The 22,842-nt window shown below is 46.6% G+C and overlaps 1 protein-coding gene across 1 annotated transcript in view; it reads right to left on the bottom strand.

Moving 5' to 3' along the window:
* Positions 1-22,842, bottom strand: part of MARCHF4 (membrane associated ring-CH-type finger 4) — an 86,995-nt gene that overhangs the window by 32,605 nt on the left and 31,548 nt on the right. The window contains exon 2 of the mRNA XM_040439430.1: positions 456-611. Within this exon, the coding sequence (XP_040295364.1) occupies positions 456-611 (156 nt within the window). The remainder of the gene's footprint in view (positions 1-455; positions 612-22,842) is intronic.

Here is a 22,842-nt window from a genome sequence, read left to right as displayed (position 1 = left end):
AAAAGAGTAAATTCAAACTTTGCATTGAAATTAAGAACATTTAAAGGGGTTGGTCCATCTGGGACATTGATGGCAGACGGATACGGGTCCCTACAATATCTGCAGAAGGGGTCCAACTCCCATCGAAGTGAACAGACATAAGCCGCACATGGGACCACCATGGGACCGCCAGTGCTCTGCTATTATCAGAACCATAGCGGTAAACGAAGAGTGGCCGTGCATGCGCGGCGGCTGTCTGTTCAGTTCGAGGGGCCCATTCTGGAGATCTTCTCGGAGCAGGTCCCGGAGGTGGGATCCGCACCTGCCTGACATTGATGGTATATCCTAGCAATATGTCATCAAGGTCCCTGATGGACCAACCCCTTTAAAAGAAAAGTCAACAAAACAATGTAAAAAAAAAACTCCTACCAGCAGTCATGACACAATAATCCTGGGCCGGGATCACCTACCTTTACCTGAAGAGGGTTCTTAGTACTTATGGCGATGACGTGGTACTTGTAATAACACAACTCACAGCTCCAGGACCCCCGCTCACTGATCCACTTGATCAGGCAGGGCTGGTGCGTACAACGGACAGACCCGTCACAGCGGCACGGACTCAGCAGCTCCCCCTGCAGGATACAAAGAGAATCACGTGACAATGCACCGATTCTGCAGCTGACAAATGTACAGGCGGCTGCACTACACCGAATATACACCTACAGGATGGATGGATGGATGGGAGGGTTTTTTGCAACAATGTATAAACTTTAACAAGAAACAATGAAAATGTATCATCTGCTGAAGAGACGATACAGTAAAGTATAAAAGCTTCATAGCTGCACAACACAAAAGGCACGTACTGTGCATCCTCAACCTGCGGCCCTCCAGCTGTTGTAAAACTACAACTCCCACAATGCCCTGCTGTAGGCTGATACCTGTAGGCTGTTCGGGCATGCTGGGAGTTGTAGTTTTGCAACAGCTGGAGGGCCGCAGTTTGAGGATGCCTGCCCTACAGCCTGAAAAGACTGATAACAGGGAACAACAGTTTACTTTGAGCTGTACTGTGGAGATGATGGACTGTGGGTGTACCGTCCCTTTAAGAAGGAACCCATCAGCAGTCCTCAACTGGACTCTTAAAGGACACACACAGCCGGAGTGGAGGACTGCGGCCCCCGAGCTTGGAGGAATGTTTGAGCGCTATTCCTGTGTCAGCAGCGTGGCTCAGTAATCGGCGGCGGCAGATGGTGTTGTCTCTGCTCTCCAGTAATTAGCGATTAAATCTCCGGTTTTAGGGCTCGCGACGCAATTTCTCCTTAAAGAGGTTTAGTCAAAGGCTAGTTCTGCAACTTTAAAATTTCAATTTGTCATCATCTCTCTCCTTGCTGTCAGTGAATGAAACATTCTTGTTTATATCCAGAGGTTAGAAACATATATAGGATTAATACCGCTGAGGTTTTGTTACAATTGTATCCAGCTGAGTGTAAATCTGCCATAGGGTAGGTCACCAATAGTAAAAGCCTGGAAAACCTATTTAAAGATAATAATTTGCTTTAGGGCTCATGCCCACGACCGTATGCATTTTGCGGTCCATAAAACACGGATCCACAAGAAAAAGGGATGACATCCGTGTGACGTCGATTTTTTTGCGGATCTATTGTAACAATGGCTGTTCTTTTCTGCAAAACAGACAAGACTAGGACATGTTCTATATTTTTGCGGAACAGACGTGCGGACATACGGATACGATGGAATTGAGTCATTTCCGTTTTTTTTTGCGGCCCCATTAAAGTGAATGGTTTCGCATACAGGCTGCAAAAAAAACCGGACAGACACGGGAAGAAAATATGTTTGTGTGCATGAGCTATTAGTCAAGGAGCACTTAACAGGAGGTAGGGGCTCCCGGCTTCCTGTGAGGGCCCCATGATTGGCCCCCCGCTGGATGTAACACTCCTCGTCCTCTGCGCTGTCGCCAGGTAAAGAACCAGAAGACGAAAGCAAATCAGTCTGACAAGCAAATGGGGGCCCGGGGCCCGTACTGATTCCACCGACACCAGGTCAAGCGTCTCCTGATGAAGAGCGGGAGGACGGAGCGATCATCGGCCGTCCGCAGGTACAACAAACGGCCTGTGTGAACTGAACACGGTCACCGCATCCAGATACTGACAGCTCCACGACCACTGTGTCCACCTAATGCCGCATGTATACGTTATATCGGACATGAAACTGACCCCCGGGCAACCACCAGCCTCTACTCTCCTGAAATACTATGTGCTGCTGTCCCTCTCCTCCCACTATGTAACTGATTCTTTACCTCCCCCAAGATTAGCACGCCCCTCTCCTGAAATACTCTGTGGTGCTTCCTCCTCCGTGTGAGCCTGTGATCTCCCTTTCCACATCACATACTGACTCTGCCCCCGTCAGACGCAGACCTGTCTTCACTGACATCGTCACTGCCCCACACTATGCGTTTTCTCCTCTCCTGTAACACTCTGTGCTGCTGTGGTCATCCAAAGATCTGCTTTCTTCCAACCAGAGGTGGACTGGGACCTTAAAGTGGCCCTGGAAAAAACTAAAACAGGGCCCATGTTGGAGGCAGGTCCGATTGACAGTAGGCAGGGGCAACAGAAGTAGGCGGGGCCAGCAATGCCATAGTGCAAAACCCCGCCCCAGCAGAACCAGATACCACAGTGCAGCACAATATACTGCCCCAGCAGAACCAGATACCACAGTGCAACACAATATACTGCCCCAGCAGAACCAGATACCACAGTGCAGCACAATATACCGCCCCAGCAGAACCAGATACCACAGTGCAGCACAATATACCGCCCCAGCAGAACCAGATACCACAGTACAGCACAATATACTGCCCCAGCAGAACCAGATACCACAGTGCAGCACAATATACCGCCCCAGCAGAACCAGATACCACAGTGCAGCACAATATACCGCCCCAGCAGAACCAGATACCACAGGGCAGCCCAATATACTGCCCCAGCAGAACCAGATACCACAGTGCAGCACAATATACCGCCCCAGCAGAACCAGATACCACAGTGCAGCACAATATACAGTCGTGGCCAAAAGTTTTGAGAATTACATAAATATTGGAAATTGGAAAAGTTGCTGCTGTTTTTATAATAGCAATTTGCATATACTCCAGAATGTTATGAAGAGTGATCAGATGAATTGCATAGTCCTTCTTTGCCATGAAAATTAACTTAATCCCAAAAAAACCTTCCCACTGTATTTCATTGCTGTCATTAAAGGACCTGCTGAGATCATTTCAGTAATCGTCTTGTTAACTCAGGTGAGAATGTTGACGAGCACAAGGCTGGAGATCATTATGTCAGGCTGATTGGGTTAAAATGGCAGACTTGACATGTTAAAAGGAGGGTGATGCTTGAAATCATTGTTCTTCCATTGTTAACCATGGTGACCTGCAAAGAAACGCGTGCAGCCATCATTGCGTTGCATAAAAATGGCTTCACAGGCAAGGATATTGTGGCTACTAAGATTGCACCTCAATCAACAATTTATAGGATCATCAAGAACTTCAAGGAAAGAGGTTCAATTCTTGTTAAGAAGGCTTCAGGGCATCCAAGAAAGTCCAGCAAGCGCCAGGATTGTCTCCTAAAGAGGATTCAGCTGCGGGATCGGAGTGCCACCAGTGCAGAGCTTGCTCAGGAATGGCAGCAGGCAGGTGTGAGCGCATCTGCATGCACAGTGAGGCCAAGACTTTTAGAAGATGGCCTGGTGTCAAGAAGGGCAGCAAAGAAGCCACTTCTCTCCAAAAAAACATCAGGGACAGATTGATCTTCTGCAGAAAGTATGGTGATTGGACTGCTGAGGACTGGGGCAAAGTCATATTCTCCGATGAAGCCTCTTTCCGATTGTTTGGGGCATCTGGAAAAAGGCTTGTCCGGAGAAGAAAAGGTGAGCGCTACCATCAGTCCTGTGTCATGCCAACAGTAAAGCATCCTGAGACCATTCATGTGTGGGGTGGCTTCTCATCCAAGGGAGTGGGCTCACTCACAATTTTGCCCAAAAACACAGCCATGAATAAAGAATGGTACCAAAACACCCTCCAACAGCAACTTCTTCCAACAATCCAACAACAGTTTGGTGAAGAACAATGCATTTTCCAGCACGATGGAGCACCGTGCCATAAGGCAAAAGTGATAACTAAGTGGCTCGGGGACCAAAACGTTGACATTTTGGGTCCATGGCCTGGAAACTCCCCAGATCTTAATCCCATTGAGAACTTGTGGTCAATCCTCAAGAGGCGGGTGGACAAACAAAAACCCACTAATTCTGACAAACTCCAAGAAGTGATGATGAAAGAATGGGTTGTATCAGTCAGGAATTGGCCCAGAAGTTGATTGAGAGCATGCGCAGTCGGATTGCAGAGGTCCTGAAAAAGAAGGGCCAACACTGCAAATACTGACTCTTTGCATAAATGTCATGTAATTGTCGATAAAAGCCTTTGAAACGTATGAAGTGCGTGTAATTATATTTCACTACATCACAGAAGCAACTGAAACAAAGATCTAAAAGCAGTTTAGCAGCAAACTTTGTGAAAACTAATATTTGTGTCATTCTCAAAACTTTTGGCCACGACTGTACTGCCCCAGCAGAACACGATACCACAGTGCAGCACAATATACTGCCCCAGCAGAACACGATACCACAGTGCAGCACAATATACTGCCCCATCAGAACCAAATACCACAGTGCAGCACAATATACCGCCCCAGCAGAACCAGATACCACAGTGCAGCACAATATACTGCCCCAGCAGAACCAAATACCACAGTGCAGCACAATATACTGCCCCAGCAGAACCAGATACCACAGTGCAGCACAATATACTGCCCCAGCAGAACCAGATACCACAGTGCAGCACAATATACCGCCCCAGCAGAACCAGATACCACAGTGCAGCACAATATACTGCCCCAGCAGAACCAGATACTACAGTGCAGCACAATATACTGCCCCAGCAGAACCAGATACCACAGTGCAGCACAATATACCGCCCCAGCAGAACCAGATACTACAGTGCAGCACAATATACTGCCCCAGCAGAACCAGATACCACAGTGCAGCACAATATACTGCCCCAGCAGAACCAGATACCACAGTGCAGCACAATATACCGCCCCAGCAGAACCAAATACCACAGTGCAGCACAATATACCGCCCCAGCAGAACCAGATACCACAGTGCAGCACAATATACCGCCCCAGCAGAACCAGATACCACAGTGCAGCACACAATACCGCCGCCCTCGCTGCAGTATTCCACTGTATCACCCTTCTGAGGACGGTGATACAGTTGAGGTCAGGAGGCACCTGCGGGCGCTGGTCAGGTGCATAAGTGCCTGATGTTCCCCCATTAATTAATGCTGAGAGCATCAGATCTTTATGTACCTGGCTGTGAGGAGGGCCCGAGCGCCCCCCCCGGGCATCAGCCCGCCAGGACGTTTCCCTGTAGGGTCTATAGCCGGTCCGCCCCGTACTTCAGAGCAGCTCTGGATGTGTCACGTAGGACTGAGGCCTCCAGAGCTCCTGCAGGGTTGTCGCCTGCTCAGTCCTACCCGTATCCCTGCACAGCCAGACTGGTGAACAGCACGGCAGCCATACTGGTTGTCACCCAGCTCTCCCAGGAAAAAATTAATAGATTTTTGGAGATTTGACGAGTCAAGGACATAAAAATCGTCCTGAGGGGCGGATGGCGCTGCGCTTCCCTGTGTCTGCCCGCTGGTTACAGGGGAGCGTGTTCTTCCTGCAGGCGGTGGTGGAGTTCTGCTCCGGGGGGACGGTGATGTGTTATTACAGGATTAATTCTGCCCCATCCCGGGACCGTTCTCCTGCCTGACATGAGCTGATTACGAGCCTGGCGTCCGGTGAATGAGACCAGAGGCCAATCACTGATTTGTTGTGTGAAGTGATTGCCCTGCCGGCGGGTGAGGCGCCATCTGTCACGGAGAGGACGCTGACATGGAGTAGATGAGAGGAGGGTCGTTAGCGGGCGATTAACCGATCCGGAGAGCGGGAGGAGGGACCCGGGCGCGCGTCACCGAGCTCTCCTTCTGTATTAAATCCCCATTAATGATATAGCGCCAATCTACCCCTGAGCGGGGTACCCGGGTGTAGGCGTCCGCAGCCTGGCAGCCGTGACAACTATGATGCATAGGGCCCCATAGCTAAATAGAATGGGGCCCCACCACCTAGTGCCAGAAAATGAAAAGAGCAGCGTAAGTAGAAAGATAATAAAGGTACGTATAATAGCGCCATATATCCGAAAACCCACATTAGAGCAAAAGAAAACGCCATATTGTTATTTCCCACAAAGAGGTACAATGGGAGTTATTTACTATCAGCGTTACACCAGTTTTTGGAGTCTTTACGCCGTGCTCCCCACGTGGGAGGCCAGGACTTCGGCTCAGGCAATTTTACTAACATTTACGCCTGGAAACAGGTGTAAATGTTGGCGAAAAACGACTCCAGTCAGAGGTCGGAGTAGTTGTTACTGCTGACGCACGGACTGCCAGAGGTGCGCCTAATGTATGACGTCATAAATTTGGCGCTTTCGCCAGAAGCAGGGGGAGACCAGAGTAAAATGCCAGTCTTTGGAAATGACCCCCAATCTTCTTGCCCCTGATAAGGGCCCCCCACCCCAACCTCTGGGACCCATAGCAATTGCTATGGCTGCTATAGTTTTAGTGACGCCCATGGTAGTTTTCCTCTAGGACATTGGTCACCGGACGTCTCCCTGTGACGGGCAGAAACGTCATCAGGCGGCATTATTATATATGGCGGTCTCCTGCTATGGACGATGGATCGGCGCACAAAGTGCAACAAGTGGCCGGACACAGCTGACATATGTGAAGCCAGAGCTATCCACCCACCGAACAACTTGGGGTCCCCAATACACGGGCCCCATCCTGCTGCAGCCGCAATGGATCCAGACTCATTCAACTTGAATGGGTCCGTGATCTGTCCGCACCGTAAAAAAATAGAACAACTTCTATTTATTTGCGGAGCGGAGGCATGGACAGAAACATGCCTCCGTGAATGGGGTCCGTGAAAAGGTCCGCATCCGTGATGCGGAGAGCACACAGCCGGCGCCCGCACGGGGGGGGGGGGGCACTGGGGGCAACGACCGTGTGCATGAGGCCTCAGGAGAAGGGTGAGCGTCCGCTGACTGCCGCCCTCACCCCATCAAGGCCTCCTGTAACTCAAACTGCCCGAGACGCCGGCTACAAGTGCCACGTTTATACTAATTCCACCCCTTTAGTGGCTGCAGGTAAGTGTGCGCTCGGTCAATACAGTGGAGCAGACTGGGGCGGAGATATTTCACTGCGCTCAGGTTTCCTATTTCTCAGGATCATGCACATGACCATATTTTGCATCCATGTCCAACACACGGACACGTTCATTTCTATAGGTCCACAAAAAAATGGACAGCACCTGAATGTCAACCGAATGCATTCGTGTATCCATTCTGCAAATTACAGAACACGTATAAGAACGCTCTTCTCCGTACTGTGGACGATAATAGTCATTCCTAATGATGGGAAAGATACAGGAGGTGTCCGTATTTTGTGGACTGAAATACGGATATCCCAAATTCAGACTCCGCCCCCATATCATCCCCACTTCTCTAGATAAAGTTGGGGGTCACTTCTGCTCAGAGGAATGTATGACAAGAGGTGACCCCAATGCTATGTAGGGGGGCTGTATACCCCAAGTTTAGGGGAGCTGGCGGATACTATAAGGACCCATGCCAGACCATACAGAGCGCAAACCAAACCGCTCCCATTAAGGCTAGGGCTACACGGCGACACTGGTCACGCAATACCTGTCGCAGCCAGGAAAGCCGAGTAGCGGTGATGCCATAAAATGTAATGGGATTGTAGCGGCAGTCACAAGAAATCCATATTTGTTGGATTTCAAGTGAATGTTGCGGCCATCATCCAATTCATTTCTATGGGATCACCGCTATTCAGCGATCCTGGCCGCAACGGGTATAGCGAGACCAGTGTCGCCGTGTAGCCCTAGCTATAATGCTCATGCCTGGGAATTGTGGAAATGCCTGTGGGGTGAAGGCAGGGAGATGAGTTGCCACCCGGCGCCATGTTCACACTGCCACCCCTGATCGCTCTCCTGTCATCATCATTGGATTCATTCCCACATTCCTGTTGGCGAACGTTGGGGATCCTGGAAAGAGGAGATGAGCCCAAACTGCAGGTTCTCTGCATCGCCCCAATGTCTGCCCTTGGGGGAAGGACGAGGCTATTACTTCTTGATCCTAACTTCAAGGTGCCATCAAACCTGATGCTGTACAGATGCATTCATTTAAAGGGAAAGGGGTCATCACTTCTCTCTGCCCAGTTTTACTTCATAGTCTGGCTTTCTGCACATTTCACTTTCTAACAGCAAAAGCCGCTTCTATGAATGTTTTATCTGACATATTTCTCGGCTATTTCACCCCAGCTGTGCGAGCCGCAGCCCTAGCAGAAGCCTTCAGCTCCGGTTTTTATAACTCTCCCGAAAATCTCTGAAATTCGGAATGAGACAAAACACTGAGGCAGAAGAAATAACACCGGCGTTTTAATTATCACAATGTGCTCAGCGTCCCAGGGAAACCTGTTCATTGCAATTTAACTGATCTAAGACAAATGGACGGCTTCTCCTCGCCGTGCCGCTGCTCTCTGCTGCAAGAGTACAGGAGCAATTCACATGGAAAATGAACTTACATCATATTGAATTTTATAAAGCAAGTAAAATGGTTGTAATACACTGGATACAACACCGAGATGATGCGTCACAGTATAGTACAATTCAGTCACTATTAATACTAAACCAAAGATACAGTAACTATTACCATAAAAGTTACATAGTAAAGACAATAAACTGCCATATATACAATATAACTACTACTGCCACTATGTACAGAAATATAACTACTATAATACTGCTCCTATGTACAAGAATATAACTACTATAATACTGCTCCTATGTACAGAAATATAACTACTATAATACTGCTCCTATGTACAAGAATATAACTACTATAATACTGCCTCCTTATGTATAAGAATATAACTACTATAATACTGCTCCTATGTACAAGAATATAACTACTATAATACTGCCTCCTATGTACAAGAATATAACTACTATAATACTGCCTCCTATGTACAAGAATATAACTACTATAATACTGCCTCCTATGTACAAGAATATAACTACTATAATACTGCTCCTATATACAAGAATATAACTACTATAATACTGCTCCTATGTACAAGAATATAACTACTATAATACTGCCTTCTATGTACAAGAATATAACTACTATAATACTGCTCCTATATACAAGAATATAACTACTATAATACTGCTCCTATGTACAAGAATATAACTACTATAATACTGCTCCTATGTACAAGAATATAACTACTATAATACTGCTCCTATGTACAATAATATAACTACTATAATACTGCCTCCTATGTATAAGAATATAACTACTGTAATACTGCTCCTATGTACAAGAATATAACTACTATAATACTGCTCCTATGTACAAGAATATAACTACTATAATACTGCTCCTATGTACAAGAATATAACTACTATAATACTGCTTCTATGTACAAGAATATAACTACCATAATACTGCCTCCTATGTATAAGAATATAACTACTGTAATACTGCTCCTATGTACAAGAATATAATTACTATAATACTGCCTCCTAGCTGTGAGGACGTGTGTCAGTAGCTCTCCTGAGGCTTGGGATGTCTGGAGAAAGCCCAGGGCGGGGCCACTCTGGGTGGGGATGCTCCCCAAGCAAGGCCCAGGCTCCAAGGCCTATTCTGGGAAATAATTCCCAGTCTTCTCACACTATGGATAATTATCCAGAAGTTTCTTTGGAAGGAAGGAATGTTCCGAGTGTTGCCAGTCCCAGTGCAGCAGGAAGCAAAGATGAAAAGAAAATGTTGGAAGTAAAGAAGGAGACATCACTGAGTAAGACCATGGCTGCAGGTGGACAATCCACCCCACCCGCAGGCAGACAGAGGAGAACTTCCCTGGAGAAGCAGACCATGCAGGAGAATCTGCAGCAGCCTGTCCTCATGCGGTCTGACCGCACACGTTACGGGAGTGGGAACAGCGCAAAAGTCGCCAACACGACAGATGAGACCAGAGGGAAAACTGAAGGAAGGCTTCATGGGGCCACAAGTGCAGTCACTGGGAAGAACCAGGGGCCCAGTCCCCAATCTGGAGATAGTGACCTCGCAGCAGTGACCACGGCTGCACCAAGTCCAGTGCAAGGACCAAGCAGAGGGACGCCTGTAAGGAGCCATTCTGTGAGTACACAACCCCCCAATACTCAGCGTGCACCAGAACTATGTCTGGCCGAGCGGATCCCAGCTCTGGTCAAGAGACTAGAGACATTAAAAAGGACAAAACTACAGCTGCAGAAACAGATAGATTGTGTCTATAAGCTAAAGGCAGCAAACCCCAACAATCAGGCCGTCCATGACAAGAAGCTGAGCGCCCTCGCTGTGCAGCTCGCTGACACTGTGCAGGACATGGAGGCTGTACTGGAGCAAATGGGACCAGTCGCTGAATCCTTCAGGAACCAGCAAAGACTTGAGGGACATGGGGGAAGACCTGCGCCAGAACCATCTCCATCTAAACCCAAGTCTCCAACCTGTCCAGATGACACCCAGCAGGCCTGTGCAAGACCAGTCCTCAGACCAGCCAGCTTCCCTTTTGAGAAAGGGAATTTGTACAGAGAAGTGGGAGAAAGTGTCCAGCAACAGCAAAGACCTGAAGAGACTCCTCAAAAGGTACCACAAGTCCCAGCGGTTTGTGATGTGAAGCAGGACTATGGACTCTCGCCTGAAGGTAACTCTGCAGTAGCAGTGCAGTCACCACAAGCCCTGGGGGGCAGTAGAGAGCAGCAGGACTGTGGACTCTCGCCTGAAGGTAACTCTGCAGTAGCAGTGCAGTCACCACAAGCCCTGGGGGGCAGTAGAGAGCAGCAGGACTGTGGACTCTCGCCTGAAGGTAACTCTGCAGTAGCAGTGCAGTCACCACAAGCCCTGGGGGGCAGTAGAGAGCAGCAGGACTGTGGGCTCTCGCCTGAAGGTAACTCTGCAGTAGCAGTGCAGTCACCACAAGCCCTGGGGGGCAGTAGAGAGCAGCAGGACTGTGGACTCTCGCCTGAAGGTAACTCTGCAGTAGCAGTGCAGTCACCACAAGCCCTGGGGGGCAGTAGAGAGCAGCAGGACTGTGGACTCTCGCCTGAAGGCAGCAGTGCGGCAGAGAGCTCACAGGTCATGGCTCAGCAGGACTGTCGGGGCTCTGTAGAGCAGGATCATACTGCTAGTGACTGCACTGATATGACTGTATGTGATGTTACTGATGATGTTTCTGCAGAGGGGAGCGCTTCACAGTGTGTGTGGGATTTGGGGTCATCTCTAGAGTCGGGTCCACCATTAGATCAGCCTTCAGAGGCTTGTGACCCGCAGAGTATTATGGATGATGGTGGGGAGGGGGCTGTACAGTCTGATGCACAGCACTTCCCCCCTTTAGTTACACCAGAAGTGTCAAACCCCCATAGTGCAGGCGGTCAGCAGCCACCACAGCGCCCCCAAGTACAGCAGGAGGGTGGAACTGGTGGTGTCTCCTCTGGTAATGCCTGGAGCCGTGGGTCACCATCCTTCAGGTCTAATGTGAACTATACAGGTCAGGCTTTTAAGAGGAGGAACGTGGTCAGGTTCAGGCATAGAGGGGCCAAGGAGGAGTTGCCTGACAGGAGGTTTGTGGTCCGTGAACTTCTGTGCCACCAAATGGGTTTCCTGCCATCTAACATCCTGGCAGTGATAAACCTTCCTGACAGGCAGGGGTATGACGTCAGCTTTAAACTCATGTCTGACCTGGACCGCTTCTGGGCTCATTTCGCCGGGTGAGAGATGCTGATGACTGGAATAAGTTCAGCCTCATCCCCATCTCTAGACCAGACACAGCAAACGTCACCATAATATTCTGGAACGAGTCGGTACCACACCAGGATATTGTTGTATGGCTAAAAAGACACTGTGACCTAATGTCAGATCTGACCAAGACTAGGGACGAGGATGGCATATGGACTGGGGGGTGGAAGGTCCTGGTAAAGTTACGGCAGGTTAACAACATCACCCAACATCTGCCCAACTCATTCTTTATTGGCCGGGAGAAAGGGGTATGCTTCTATGCGGGTCAGCCTAGAAAATGTTTTAAATGCGGAAAGGCCGGTCATATTGCGAGTGTGTGCACCCTGGTAAAATGTAATTTATGCGGGGAGATCGGCCATGTCAGCGCCACCTGCCAGAACATCCGGTGCAACCTCTGTGGTAGGATCGGTCACTCCCACAGGGACTGTCCAGACGCCTGGCATAATGTTTGTAAGGACTTCCCTGATGAGGACTTGCTGGAAGTGGCAGATGACCTAGAGGAGGAGCCGCTGTTGTCAGGGTCAGCAGTGACACCGCCCGAGCCTCAGCACAACATGGGTGACAACATAGGTGACATAGTGTCTGACCAGTCCCAGCCAGGAGCCACTGAGGGGAACGGGGAGGTCACTGAGCAGGTTGTGGGCACGTCGTCTTCTGCCCCTGCATCAATAAATCCGCAGAAGAAACGGAAGAAGGACAAAACCAGCCGTAAGCCTGAGGGGGAATGGACCACTGTCCAAAAACCTTCCAAAAAGAAAGTAGACCCCGGGTCAGGTGTCATGACTATCACAAATAGGTACGGTGTCCTATCAGAGTCAGACGCTGAGGAAGAGATGGAGAGAGAGTTAAAGAGGGTGGTAGATGAATTTAATGAGGACCAAGAGGGCGATCCCCCCACAAAAAGGAAACCCCCGCGAGCTAAACGTCTGTCCGAATCGGACATGGAGACAGGTGGTCGGCAGGTGGGCTCAGACTCAGATCCATGATGATGGGGGGAATATCTCTGCTTCTTGTGCTTTGCTTTGCTTTGATGGCTGACTTTACCCTTAAAGTGTTCTCCAGTAATGTGAACAGTGTCAGAGTGAGGAGGACCAGGCATGCGGTTTATGAACATCTAAGGTCTCTTGATGCTGATGTCTTTTTCTTACAAGAGACACGTTTGAATACTTTAGGACTCTTACGGGAAGCCGAGCGTGAATGGCGGTCTGGTCCATCCTTTTGGTCACTGGCTGTAGAACCAAGTGCCGGGGTCTCTATCCTCTTTAACACCAATGATGTAACTATACATAGGTTGACAGAGGTATTGATGGGAAGGTGCCTAATTCTAGAAGTTACTATTCGGGGTAGGAGGCTCCGTCTTATAAATATCTATGGTTCGCAGACAGTGACTGAAAGGGTTAACCTTTATAATGAAGTGAAGCCATATCTCTTCACATCTATCCCTGTCATCATGGCTGGAGATTTTAATGCCACCAGGACATCTTGTGACAGGTCCTCTAATAGGCCTCTTACCAGAGACTCCAAGGTCTTAAACAGAATTATTCAACAGGCCGGGTTGTCAGATGTGTTTGTGCAGGGTGGTCGGAAACCAAAATTTACTTATTTTTGTGGTGAAAGAAGAAGTCGGATAGATTTAGCTCTGGTGAGTCCTACAGAGACCATTGGTGAGAAAGATGAGAAGATCGTCCCTTATTCAGACCATCTGGCCTTATATTTCTGTTTGGGTGTCACAAAGTGTTCTGGGACAGGTAGAGGGTTATGGAGACTTAATTCCAGTCTATTAGAAGACCCTTCGGTTCAGAGTCATGTTCACTCTCTTATACAGAGTCAGCTAGAGAGAGTGGACTTTTATGACAATATGGCCGACTGGTGGGAGGATGTCAAGGATGAGATCAGATCCCTCTTAAAGAGACTGTCAGTTATAAAGGGGAAGAGTAAGTATGGCCAGTATCTCAAGCTGCGGAAAGAATTGGAGTCACTATATTCGGCGGGAGGGGATGACCAACAAAGGATAGACCGGCTGAAATCTGAGATAAGGCAGTATCAGTACAGCAGGTATACCTCCCTGGTTCTTGAACGGGATTATGGGACCTTAGGGTCTCCTGATCCCTTTGAGAATTGCCGGGAGCGAGTGGCAAATAAATCTGTCACCGGTCTCACTGACCCCCAGGGTGTTTTGCAAGAATCTCGGGAGGGTATCCTGGGGGTGGTGAGATCTTACTATGCTGACTTGTTTCAGAGGAAGGTTTTGGATAGAGACAAGATGACCCAATTCTTGGAGGCAACTCCGCTCCCTGATACTAATGATTTGGACTTTTCTCCTTTGACAGCAGATTTGACGGTGGCGGAGGTTAAAGAGGCAATTGATAAGTTACATCTGAAGAAGGCACCAGGTCCAGATGGGATAACAGCAGAATTCTATAGGACATTCAGAGACCTCTTGGCCCCAATCCTCGTGGATGTATATACAAATTGTCTAGAAAGTCACCTGATGCCTCCATCCATGAGAGTGTCCTCGCTGATTCTGCTGTCCAAAGGTAAAGAGCCGAGTGACATCAAGAACTGGAGGCCGATTGCCCTCTTGAATGTCGACAGAAAGATTCTGGCAAAAATTCTGTTTTCTAGATTAGTTTGTCTGTCCTCAGCACTGTTGTCAGGCTGTCAGTTTGGCACAGTAGAAGGGCGGAACATCTCTGGAGCAGTCCTCTCGATAAGGGAGATGTTTGAGAGATGTAAAGCCCTGAGGGGTGGGAGATATGTTGTGAGTCTTGACCAGGCTAAAGCCTTTGACAGAGTAGATCATGAGTATCTATGGGCCACTTTGTCAAAGTACGGTATTCCGGGGCAATTCATCGATTGGCTGAAGACTCTGTATTGCGAGGCTGAGAGCTTTCCTCTGGTCAATGGTTGGCAGGGTGATACCTTCAGGGTTGAGGCAGGGGTGAGACAGGGTTGCCCACTGAGTCCGCTGCTGTATGTATTTGCCTTAGACCCATTCTTGAGGTCACTGCAGGAGTGTGGTTTTCAGGGGGTGCCAGTCCCCCATTGCCTGCCCCTGAGTGTTGTTGCCTATGCGGATGATGTGACTGTAGTGATATCTGAGCCTCGTGAGGTGGAGATGTTGTCTGCGGCCATCAGAAGTTACTCAGAGGCCTCAGGGTCTCTGGTCAACCTTGAGAAGAGTCAAGCTCTCTGGATATCAGACAGTGATCCAGACTTTGATCTGCCACAATTTGTGAGAGCCTCCCCCTATATTAAAATCCTAGGGGTCAAATTTGGGAGGAATGATAACGCCAAACTAAATTGGGAAGAGAAGTTGGAAGCCGGAAATGCAAAGGTTCAGCGATGGAAGAACTGGAGGCTGACCTATAGAGAAAGGGTTAAAATGTTGAAGACTTACCTGGTCCCTGTCTTCTTGTATGTCTCTGTCGTTTTTCCTTTGCCGGAATCTTTCTCCGCTAGGCTCTTTAGCCTGTTCTTCCAACTGTTGTGGGGGAACAGGTTGAACCTGATAAAAAGAGGGATCACCTACCTACAGAGGAGAGAGGGTGGGTTGGATATGCTGAATCCAAGGGTGTTCTTTGACTCCATGTTTCTAAAAGTTAATTTTGGTTGCCTGGACTCAGAGAACAGCTTCCTGTGGGTGAATAGTATCAGGGACTGGATAATGCCTTTTGCAGAGTCTTGGGTGCGAGGCGGCAGTCTCAAGAGGGGTCGATGGACGAGTGACTACCTCCCCCAGTACCTGGACTATGGGCTGAAGTGTGTGAGAAGGTGGAAGATAGAGAAGTCCTACATTGAGGGTAAGCCAAGGAAGGATCTATACGTGAGGGTCTGTAGGGCTTTCTTTTGTTCTCCACTTGTCTTGAGGGATTGTGTGACTAGCACTTTACAAGAAAGTCTGAAGCTCCTCAATGGGAATCGACTCCCCGCCAAATTATTTGACATAGCTTGGTTGTCATTACATGGAAAGCTATTTGTTAGGGGTAACCTGAAATTTTTAAGTGTTTCAGATAGGAACTGTCCTCTCGGTTGTCAGCAGGAGGAGACGATGGAGCACTTAATATCTGACTGCAGGGGTGGGAGGAGAATATGGGAAGAGGTGTCGCAAAAGCTAAACATCCCATTACTGCAGTCCCTGACTTATCCTGAAATAATCTATGCTGTTCCATCCAGAAATAGGAATGTAGACAGGGGGACAATGTACCTGATCATTTCTGTCATAAAATATTACCATTGGCACATGAGAACCCGCGTGTCTATACACAATGAGCCATTCCACCACACCACAGCCGTAAGCCAAATAATGTCTGAGCTCCAGTGGGTTAAATCATTAGAGATAAAGAGTAACCCGAATAATAGGAAATTATGGAGAAATGTGTCTTTGGTTTAAAACAGAAAATATGATGTTATTTTGTGTGGGTTTTTTTTCTCTCTTCTTTTTCCTCCCCAGCAAATGTGGACTTTCTAAGTTTAATATGATTCTATAGTCATTCTAGATGAGTAGTCATTGTGTGTACAATGCCTGTTATTTTTTTGTTTTTGTAAGAATGTATTTTAATTGTATTTTTTTTGTTTGTTTTCACAATAAAAATTGCCTCCTATATACAATAATATAACTACTATAATACTGCTCCTATGTACAAGAATATAACTACTATAATACTGCTCCTATGTACAAGAATATAACTACTATAATACTGCCTCCTATGTACTAGAATATAACTATTATAATACTGCCCCCTATGTACAAGAATATAACTACTATAATACTGCCTCCTATGTACAAGAATATAAGTACTATAATACTGCTCCTATGTACAGGAATATAACTACTATAATACTGCCCACTATGTACAAGAATATAACTACTATAATACTGCCCCTATGTACAAGAATATAACTACTATAATACTGCTCCTATGTACAAGAATATAACTACTATAATACTGCCTCCTATGTACAAGAATATAACTACTATAATACTGTCTCCTATGTACAAGAATATAACTACTATAATACTGCTCCTATGTACAGGAATATAACTACTATAATACTGCCCACTATGTACAAGAATATAACTACTATAATACTGCCCCTATGTACAAGAATATAACTACTATAATACTGCTCCTATGTACAAGAATATAACTACTATAATACTGCTCCTATGTGCAAGAATATAACTACTATAATACTGCCTCCTATGTACAAGAATATAACTACTATAATACTGCTCCTATGTACAAGAATATAACTACTATAATACTGCTCCTATGTACAAGAATATATCTACTATGATACTGGTCCAATGTACAAGAATATAACTACTATGATACTGCCTGCTATGTACAAGAATATAACACTATAATACTGCTCCTATGTACAAGAATATAACTACTATAATACTGCTCCTACGTACAAGAATATAACTACTATAATACTGCTCCTATGTACAAGAATATAACTACTATAATACTGCTCCTATGTACAAGTATATAACCACTATAATACTGCTCCTATGTACAAGAATATAACTACTATAATACTGCCTCCTATGTACAAGAATATAACTACTATAATACTACTCCTATGTACAGGAATATAACTACTATAATACTGCTCCTATGTACAAGAATATAACTACTATAATACTGCTCCTATGTACAAGAATATAACTACTATGATACTGCTCCTATGTACAAGAATATAACTACTATAATACTGCCTCCTATGTACAAGAATATAACTACTATAATACTACTCCTATGTACAAGAATATAACTACTATAATACTGCTCCTATATACAAGAATATAACTACTATAATACTGCTCCTATGTACAAGAATATAACTACTATAATACTGCTCCTATGTACAAGAATATAACTACTATAATATTGCTCCCTATGTACAAGAATATAACTACTATAATACTGCTCCTATGTACAAGAATATAACTACTATAATACTGCCTCCTATGTACAAGAATATAACTACTATAATACTGTTTCCTATGTACAAGAATATAACTACTATAATACTGCCTCCTATGTACAAGAATATAACTACTATAATACTGTTTCCTATGTACAAGAATATAACTACTATAATACTGCCTCCTATGTACAAGAATATAACTACTATAATACTACTTCTATGTACAAGAATATAACTACTATAATACTGCTTCTATGTATAAGAATATAACTGCTATAATGATCTTTTTATTTAAAAACAGGCAACAAAATATTACAATACATTTACAATAAAATCATAGAAAATAATAAATAATATAAAGTTACATCACTTTCATAATAAACATCACAACACATTATACAATTGCTGACACATGGATGTTCCTCCAGTACACGTTATTGCGGTTATTTTTCATGTCTTTCTTATATATCGTCTTCAGACTTTCCAGGATATTATATAAGATTTTATCACAGGTCAGGAGCTCTCTGTTGATGACCAGGCAGCACCGCGCACACCACAGATGGTACATGGTCACCACATTCACTACATACAGGGAACTTCTGCTGTATTGTCTGAGCTGCAAACACCTGAGCATTGCTCTTCAAATAAGTCTCCTGTAAGAAGAAGATGTCAGATCTCTCCTGAGACAGACGCTGGTAGATCGCCTGCCGCCTGTTTTTAGTCTTCACACTATTCACATTTATAGAGCTGATTCTCAGCCTCATCCAGGACACTTAGTTTTTCCTATTCTTTTTTCTCCTTCCACTACTGTGACCTTTAGAACCCCATCTTTTGGTGGACACTGAAGGGTCAGGTTCATCTTCCAGAGGGTCACCATCAGGGTTATGTGAAGAAACATAGTCCATTTCAACCTTTTCTTCGGACTCTTCTTCCCCTAGCGCCCCGTACTGCCCGGAGGTTATGGCCTGCACTGGCGGATCCGGGGTTCTCTTTGCTGTAGTGCTGTTCTTTCTTTTTACAGTCTGGAACCCGTCTTCATCCACAGAGGACCTCCTGAGCTTCCTGAGCCCTGCAGCTGGACCATCAGGCTTTGTAGACGTAGAGGGCAGTTCTTTAGGTGGTTTGACAGCTAGTTTACTGGTCACTTTACTCTGCAGATGAGAATTCTCTTCAGTGGCTGGTACTTGTAGTGCTACAGATGGTACTTTAGTTTCCACAGCAGGATTTCTGGATTTCAAAGTCTTTTCAATAGCTGGTACTTGTGGTTCAGCAGATGTTGGTACTTGTAATGGAGTAGTTTGGCTATCAGTCTCCAACTCTGCCGGTACTTGTAGTGCATCAGCAGGGTCAACACTCTCTACAGCAGGGTCACTAGTACTTTGCATTACTTCAGTATGAGGATTATCAGTTTCTAGGGCTGTATCTGCTCTTGCAGTGACATCCTCCTGACCTTCCTCCATGGCCTCTGAGAAGATCTCAACACTGCCTTTATTATGATCTGCATGCGGACAATCCCGGAACGTATGACCAGATCCTAAACACAGGTTACAGATTATCGGACCTGTACAGTCGTCCTTTGAATGACCAAACTGTCCACAAAATGAGCACTTAATATGGGAGCAGTTGATGGCGAGGTGCCTGCCCCCACATCTGTGACACAGTCGCGGCTGACCGGGGTAGTAGCATATCCCTCTCTCTGAGCCCAGGTAGAAGGAGTGTGGCAGATGTCTGGTCACACCATTGTTCTGCGCTAGTTGTACCATCACGGTGTATCCGCCATTCCAGATGTCTTCCTCATCATAGATTTTTACGGGATGACTCTTCGTACACCTCAGAGGCCTTAAATTTCATGAAGTCCTTCAGAAGAACTTTCCCTATGTACAGTCTGGAGGGGAGGCTATCTTCTGGACCCGTATACTTAATCCGGACAGCGTTCCTCCTCAGAGGTGGAGGGTTAGCCGGCCTTGTAACATTGGAGAACAGTCTCCTGAATTGTGGACGGTCAGCAGGAGGATCAGGGCTGGGTCTCTCCTCTACAGGCTTACTGACTCCAGATTGTCCTGCAGATCCACCTGTGTCTGCTCCAGACTGCTGTGCAGCTGACACTGTGGACGGCTGGGGGTCCTGTGTACTGACCTCCATGTCTGCTCCAGTCTGTGTAGTCGTCTCCTCTGAGAGCTGATCGAGGGGGGTCTCATCCACAGCACTGAGCAGGGTCTCAATCACAGCACTGAGTGGGGTCTCAATCACAGCACTGAGCGGGGTCTCCTCCACAGCACCTAGCGGGGTCTCCTCCACAGCACTGAGCGGGGTCTCCCCCACAGCACTGAGCGGGGTCTCCCCCACAGCACTGAGCGGGGTCTCAATCACAGCACTGAGCGGGGTCTCAATCACAGCACTGAGCGGGGTCTCCCCCACAGCACTGAGCGGGGTCTCAATCACAGCACTGAGCGGGGTCTCCCCCACAGCACTGAGCGGGGTCTCCCCCACAGCACTGAGCGGGGTCTCCCCCACAGCACCTAGCGGGGTCTCCTCCACAGCACCTAGCGGGGTCTCCTCCACAGCACTGAGCAGGGCCCCATCCACAGCACTGAGCGGGGTCTCCCCCACAGCACTGAGCGGGGTCTCCTCCACAGCACTGAGCGGGGTCCCGTCCACAATGTCCATACATGAAGCACTCTCCTGCTCACACACAGGATTGCTGTTCTCATTCACTTCACCAGAGTTACAAGCTGAGTCCACTGCAATTAACTCCTTGTTGGATGGCTCACTTTGCTCCATAGTATTCCCAGCATTTTCAGAGACTGACTGCTCAGACCCCATACATAGTGACCCTGAAAGCAGTGACCCTCCAGGCGCTGCACCCACACATCTCTGAGGGGCTCCTTGCTTCACCATATTATGCACATTGCTGTAATCTTTCCTTTTTATTTCTATGATTTCTTTTATCTTCACATTCTGGGCTCTGGCCCCCCTCTTTTTCTCCATTGCCCAGATTTCCACTTTATGTATTGTGTTTTTACCTTTATCTAGTTTATCTTTTAATATATCCAGTTCACGTGTGCAGTCATCCAGGCATTCATACTTCATCAGCTTTTTCTTGGGATCCGTCTCTGTCTTTATCTCATCTCTTAACTTAGAAATGCGCCTTTCCAGTTTAAATAAACTTTTCTTTGTCACAGTTGTACTTAATCCAGAAGCACTACAAGTTTCAGTTGACTAACCAACCACCATTTCCAGATTATCGCTTCCAGGATCTCCATGCTGCAGGCCACACTCCAAGCTCTGGGCTTTCCCAGGATCATCAGCCCAGCTCCCCTCCCCTCCACCTGGGTCAGAAGCCATGCCCCCTCCCTGCAGGGAGCTCAACAGCACACGTCTATCCTCTCCTATGGACAAGAATAGAACTACTATAATACTGCTCCTATGTACAAGAATATAACTACTATAATACTGCTCCTATGTACAAGAATATAACTACTATAATACTGCTCCTATGTACAAGAATATAACTACTATAACACTGATTCTATGTACAAGAATATAACTACTATAATACTGCTCCTATGTACAAAAATATAACTACTATAACACTGATTCTATGTACAAGAATATTACTACTATAATACTGCTCCTATGTACAAGAATATAACTACTATAATACTGCCTCCTATGTACAAGAATATAACTACTATAATACTGCTCCTATGTACAAGAATATAACTACTATAATACTGCTCCTATGTACAAGGATATAACTACTATAATACTGCCTCCTATGTACAAGAATATAACTACTATAATACTGCTCCTATGTACAAGAATATAACTACTATAATACTGCCTCCTATGTACAAGAATATAACTACTATAATACTGCCTCCTATGTACAAGAATATAACTACTATAATACTGCTCCTATGTACAAGAATATAACTGCTATAATACTGCTCCTATGTACAAGAATATAACTACTATAATACTGCTCCTATGTACAAGAATAGAACTACTATAATACTGCTCCTATGTACAAGAATATAACTACTATAATACTGCCTCCTATGTACAAGAATATACCGTATTTATCGGCGTATAACACGCACTGGCGTATAACACGCACCTTCATTTTAAGGGAAATTTCAGGAAAAAAAATTTAATTTCAAATTGTACTGCTATGGGGTGGGGGGATCTGTGGATGGAACTGTTATGGGGGGGATCTGTGGATGACACTGCTATATGTCATCCACAGATCCCCCTCATAACAGTGTCCCCCAATACACCGGGCCCCGCCGCTCACCGAAGTATTTATAAACGTGAATCCTTATCCTGTTATTAGGCTGCCCTCTCCCATGTTCCCATGTCCCCCCTGTATCCCCACAGCACTTACGATTCACACGCTACCATAGCAGGCAGGGCGGACGGCACCAGTAACGTCACTCACTGACGTTGCGCGTCTGCTCCGCCTGCTTCATTCATAAAGGGGGCGGAGCAGGCGCTCAACGTCAGTGAGTGACGTTACTGCTGCCACCCACTCTGCCTGCTATGGAAGCTTAAGTAAGTGCTATGGGGATACAGGGGGGACATGGGAACATGGGAGAGGGCAGCTTAATAACAGGATAAGGATTCACGTTTATAAATACTTTGGTGAGCGGCGGGGCCCGGTGTAAGAGTACAGTGACTGCACCGGGCCCCGCCCCTAGTTACGGACTCCAGCCCCTCCTCTCTCCCGGCTCATACAGCACAGTCTGTGATGCTGCATCTTTGCCGGGCCGCAATGAATATCGGCGTATAACACGCATACATCATTTGCCCCCTATTTTCAGGGGGAAAAAGTGCGTGTTATACGCCGATAAATACGGTAACTACTAAAATACTGCTCCTATGTACAAGAATATAACTACTATA

Source organism: Bufo bufo, chromosome 7 (assembly GCF_905171765.1).
Source record: "Bufo bufo chromosome 7, aBufBuf1.1, whole genome shotgun sequence".
NCBI classification, from domain to species: domain Eukaryota; kingdom Metazoa; phylum Chordata; class Amphibia; order Anura; family Bufonidae; genus Bufo; species Bufo bufo.
Note: the sequence above shows the minus strand (reverse complement) of the source record. Positions and strands in the feature narration are given on the sequence as shown.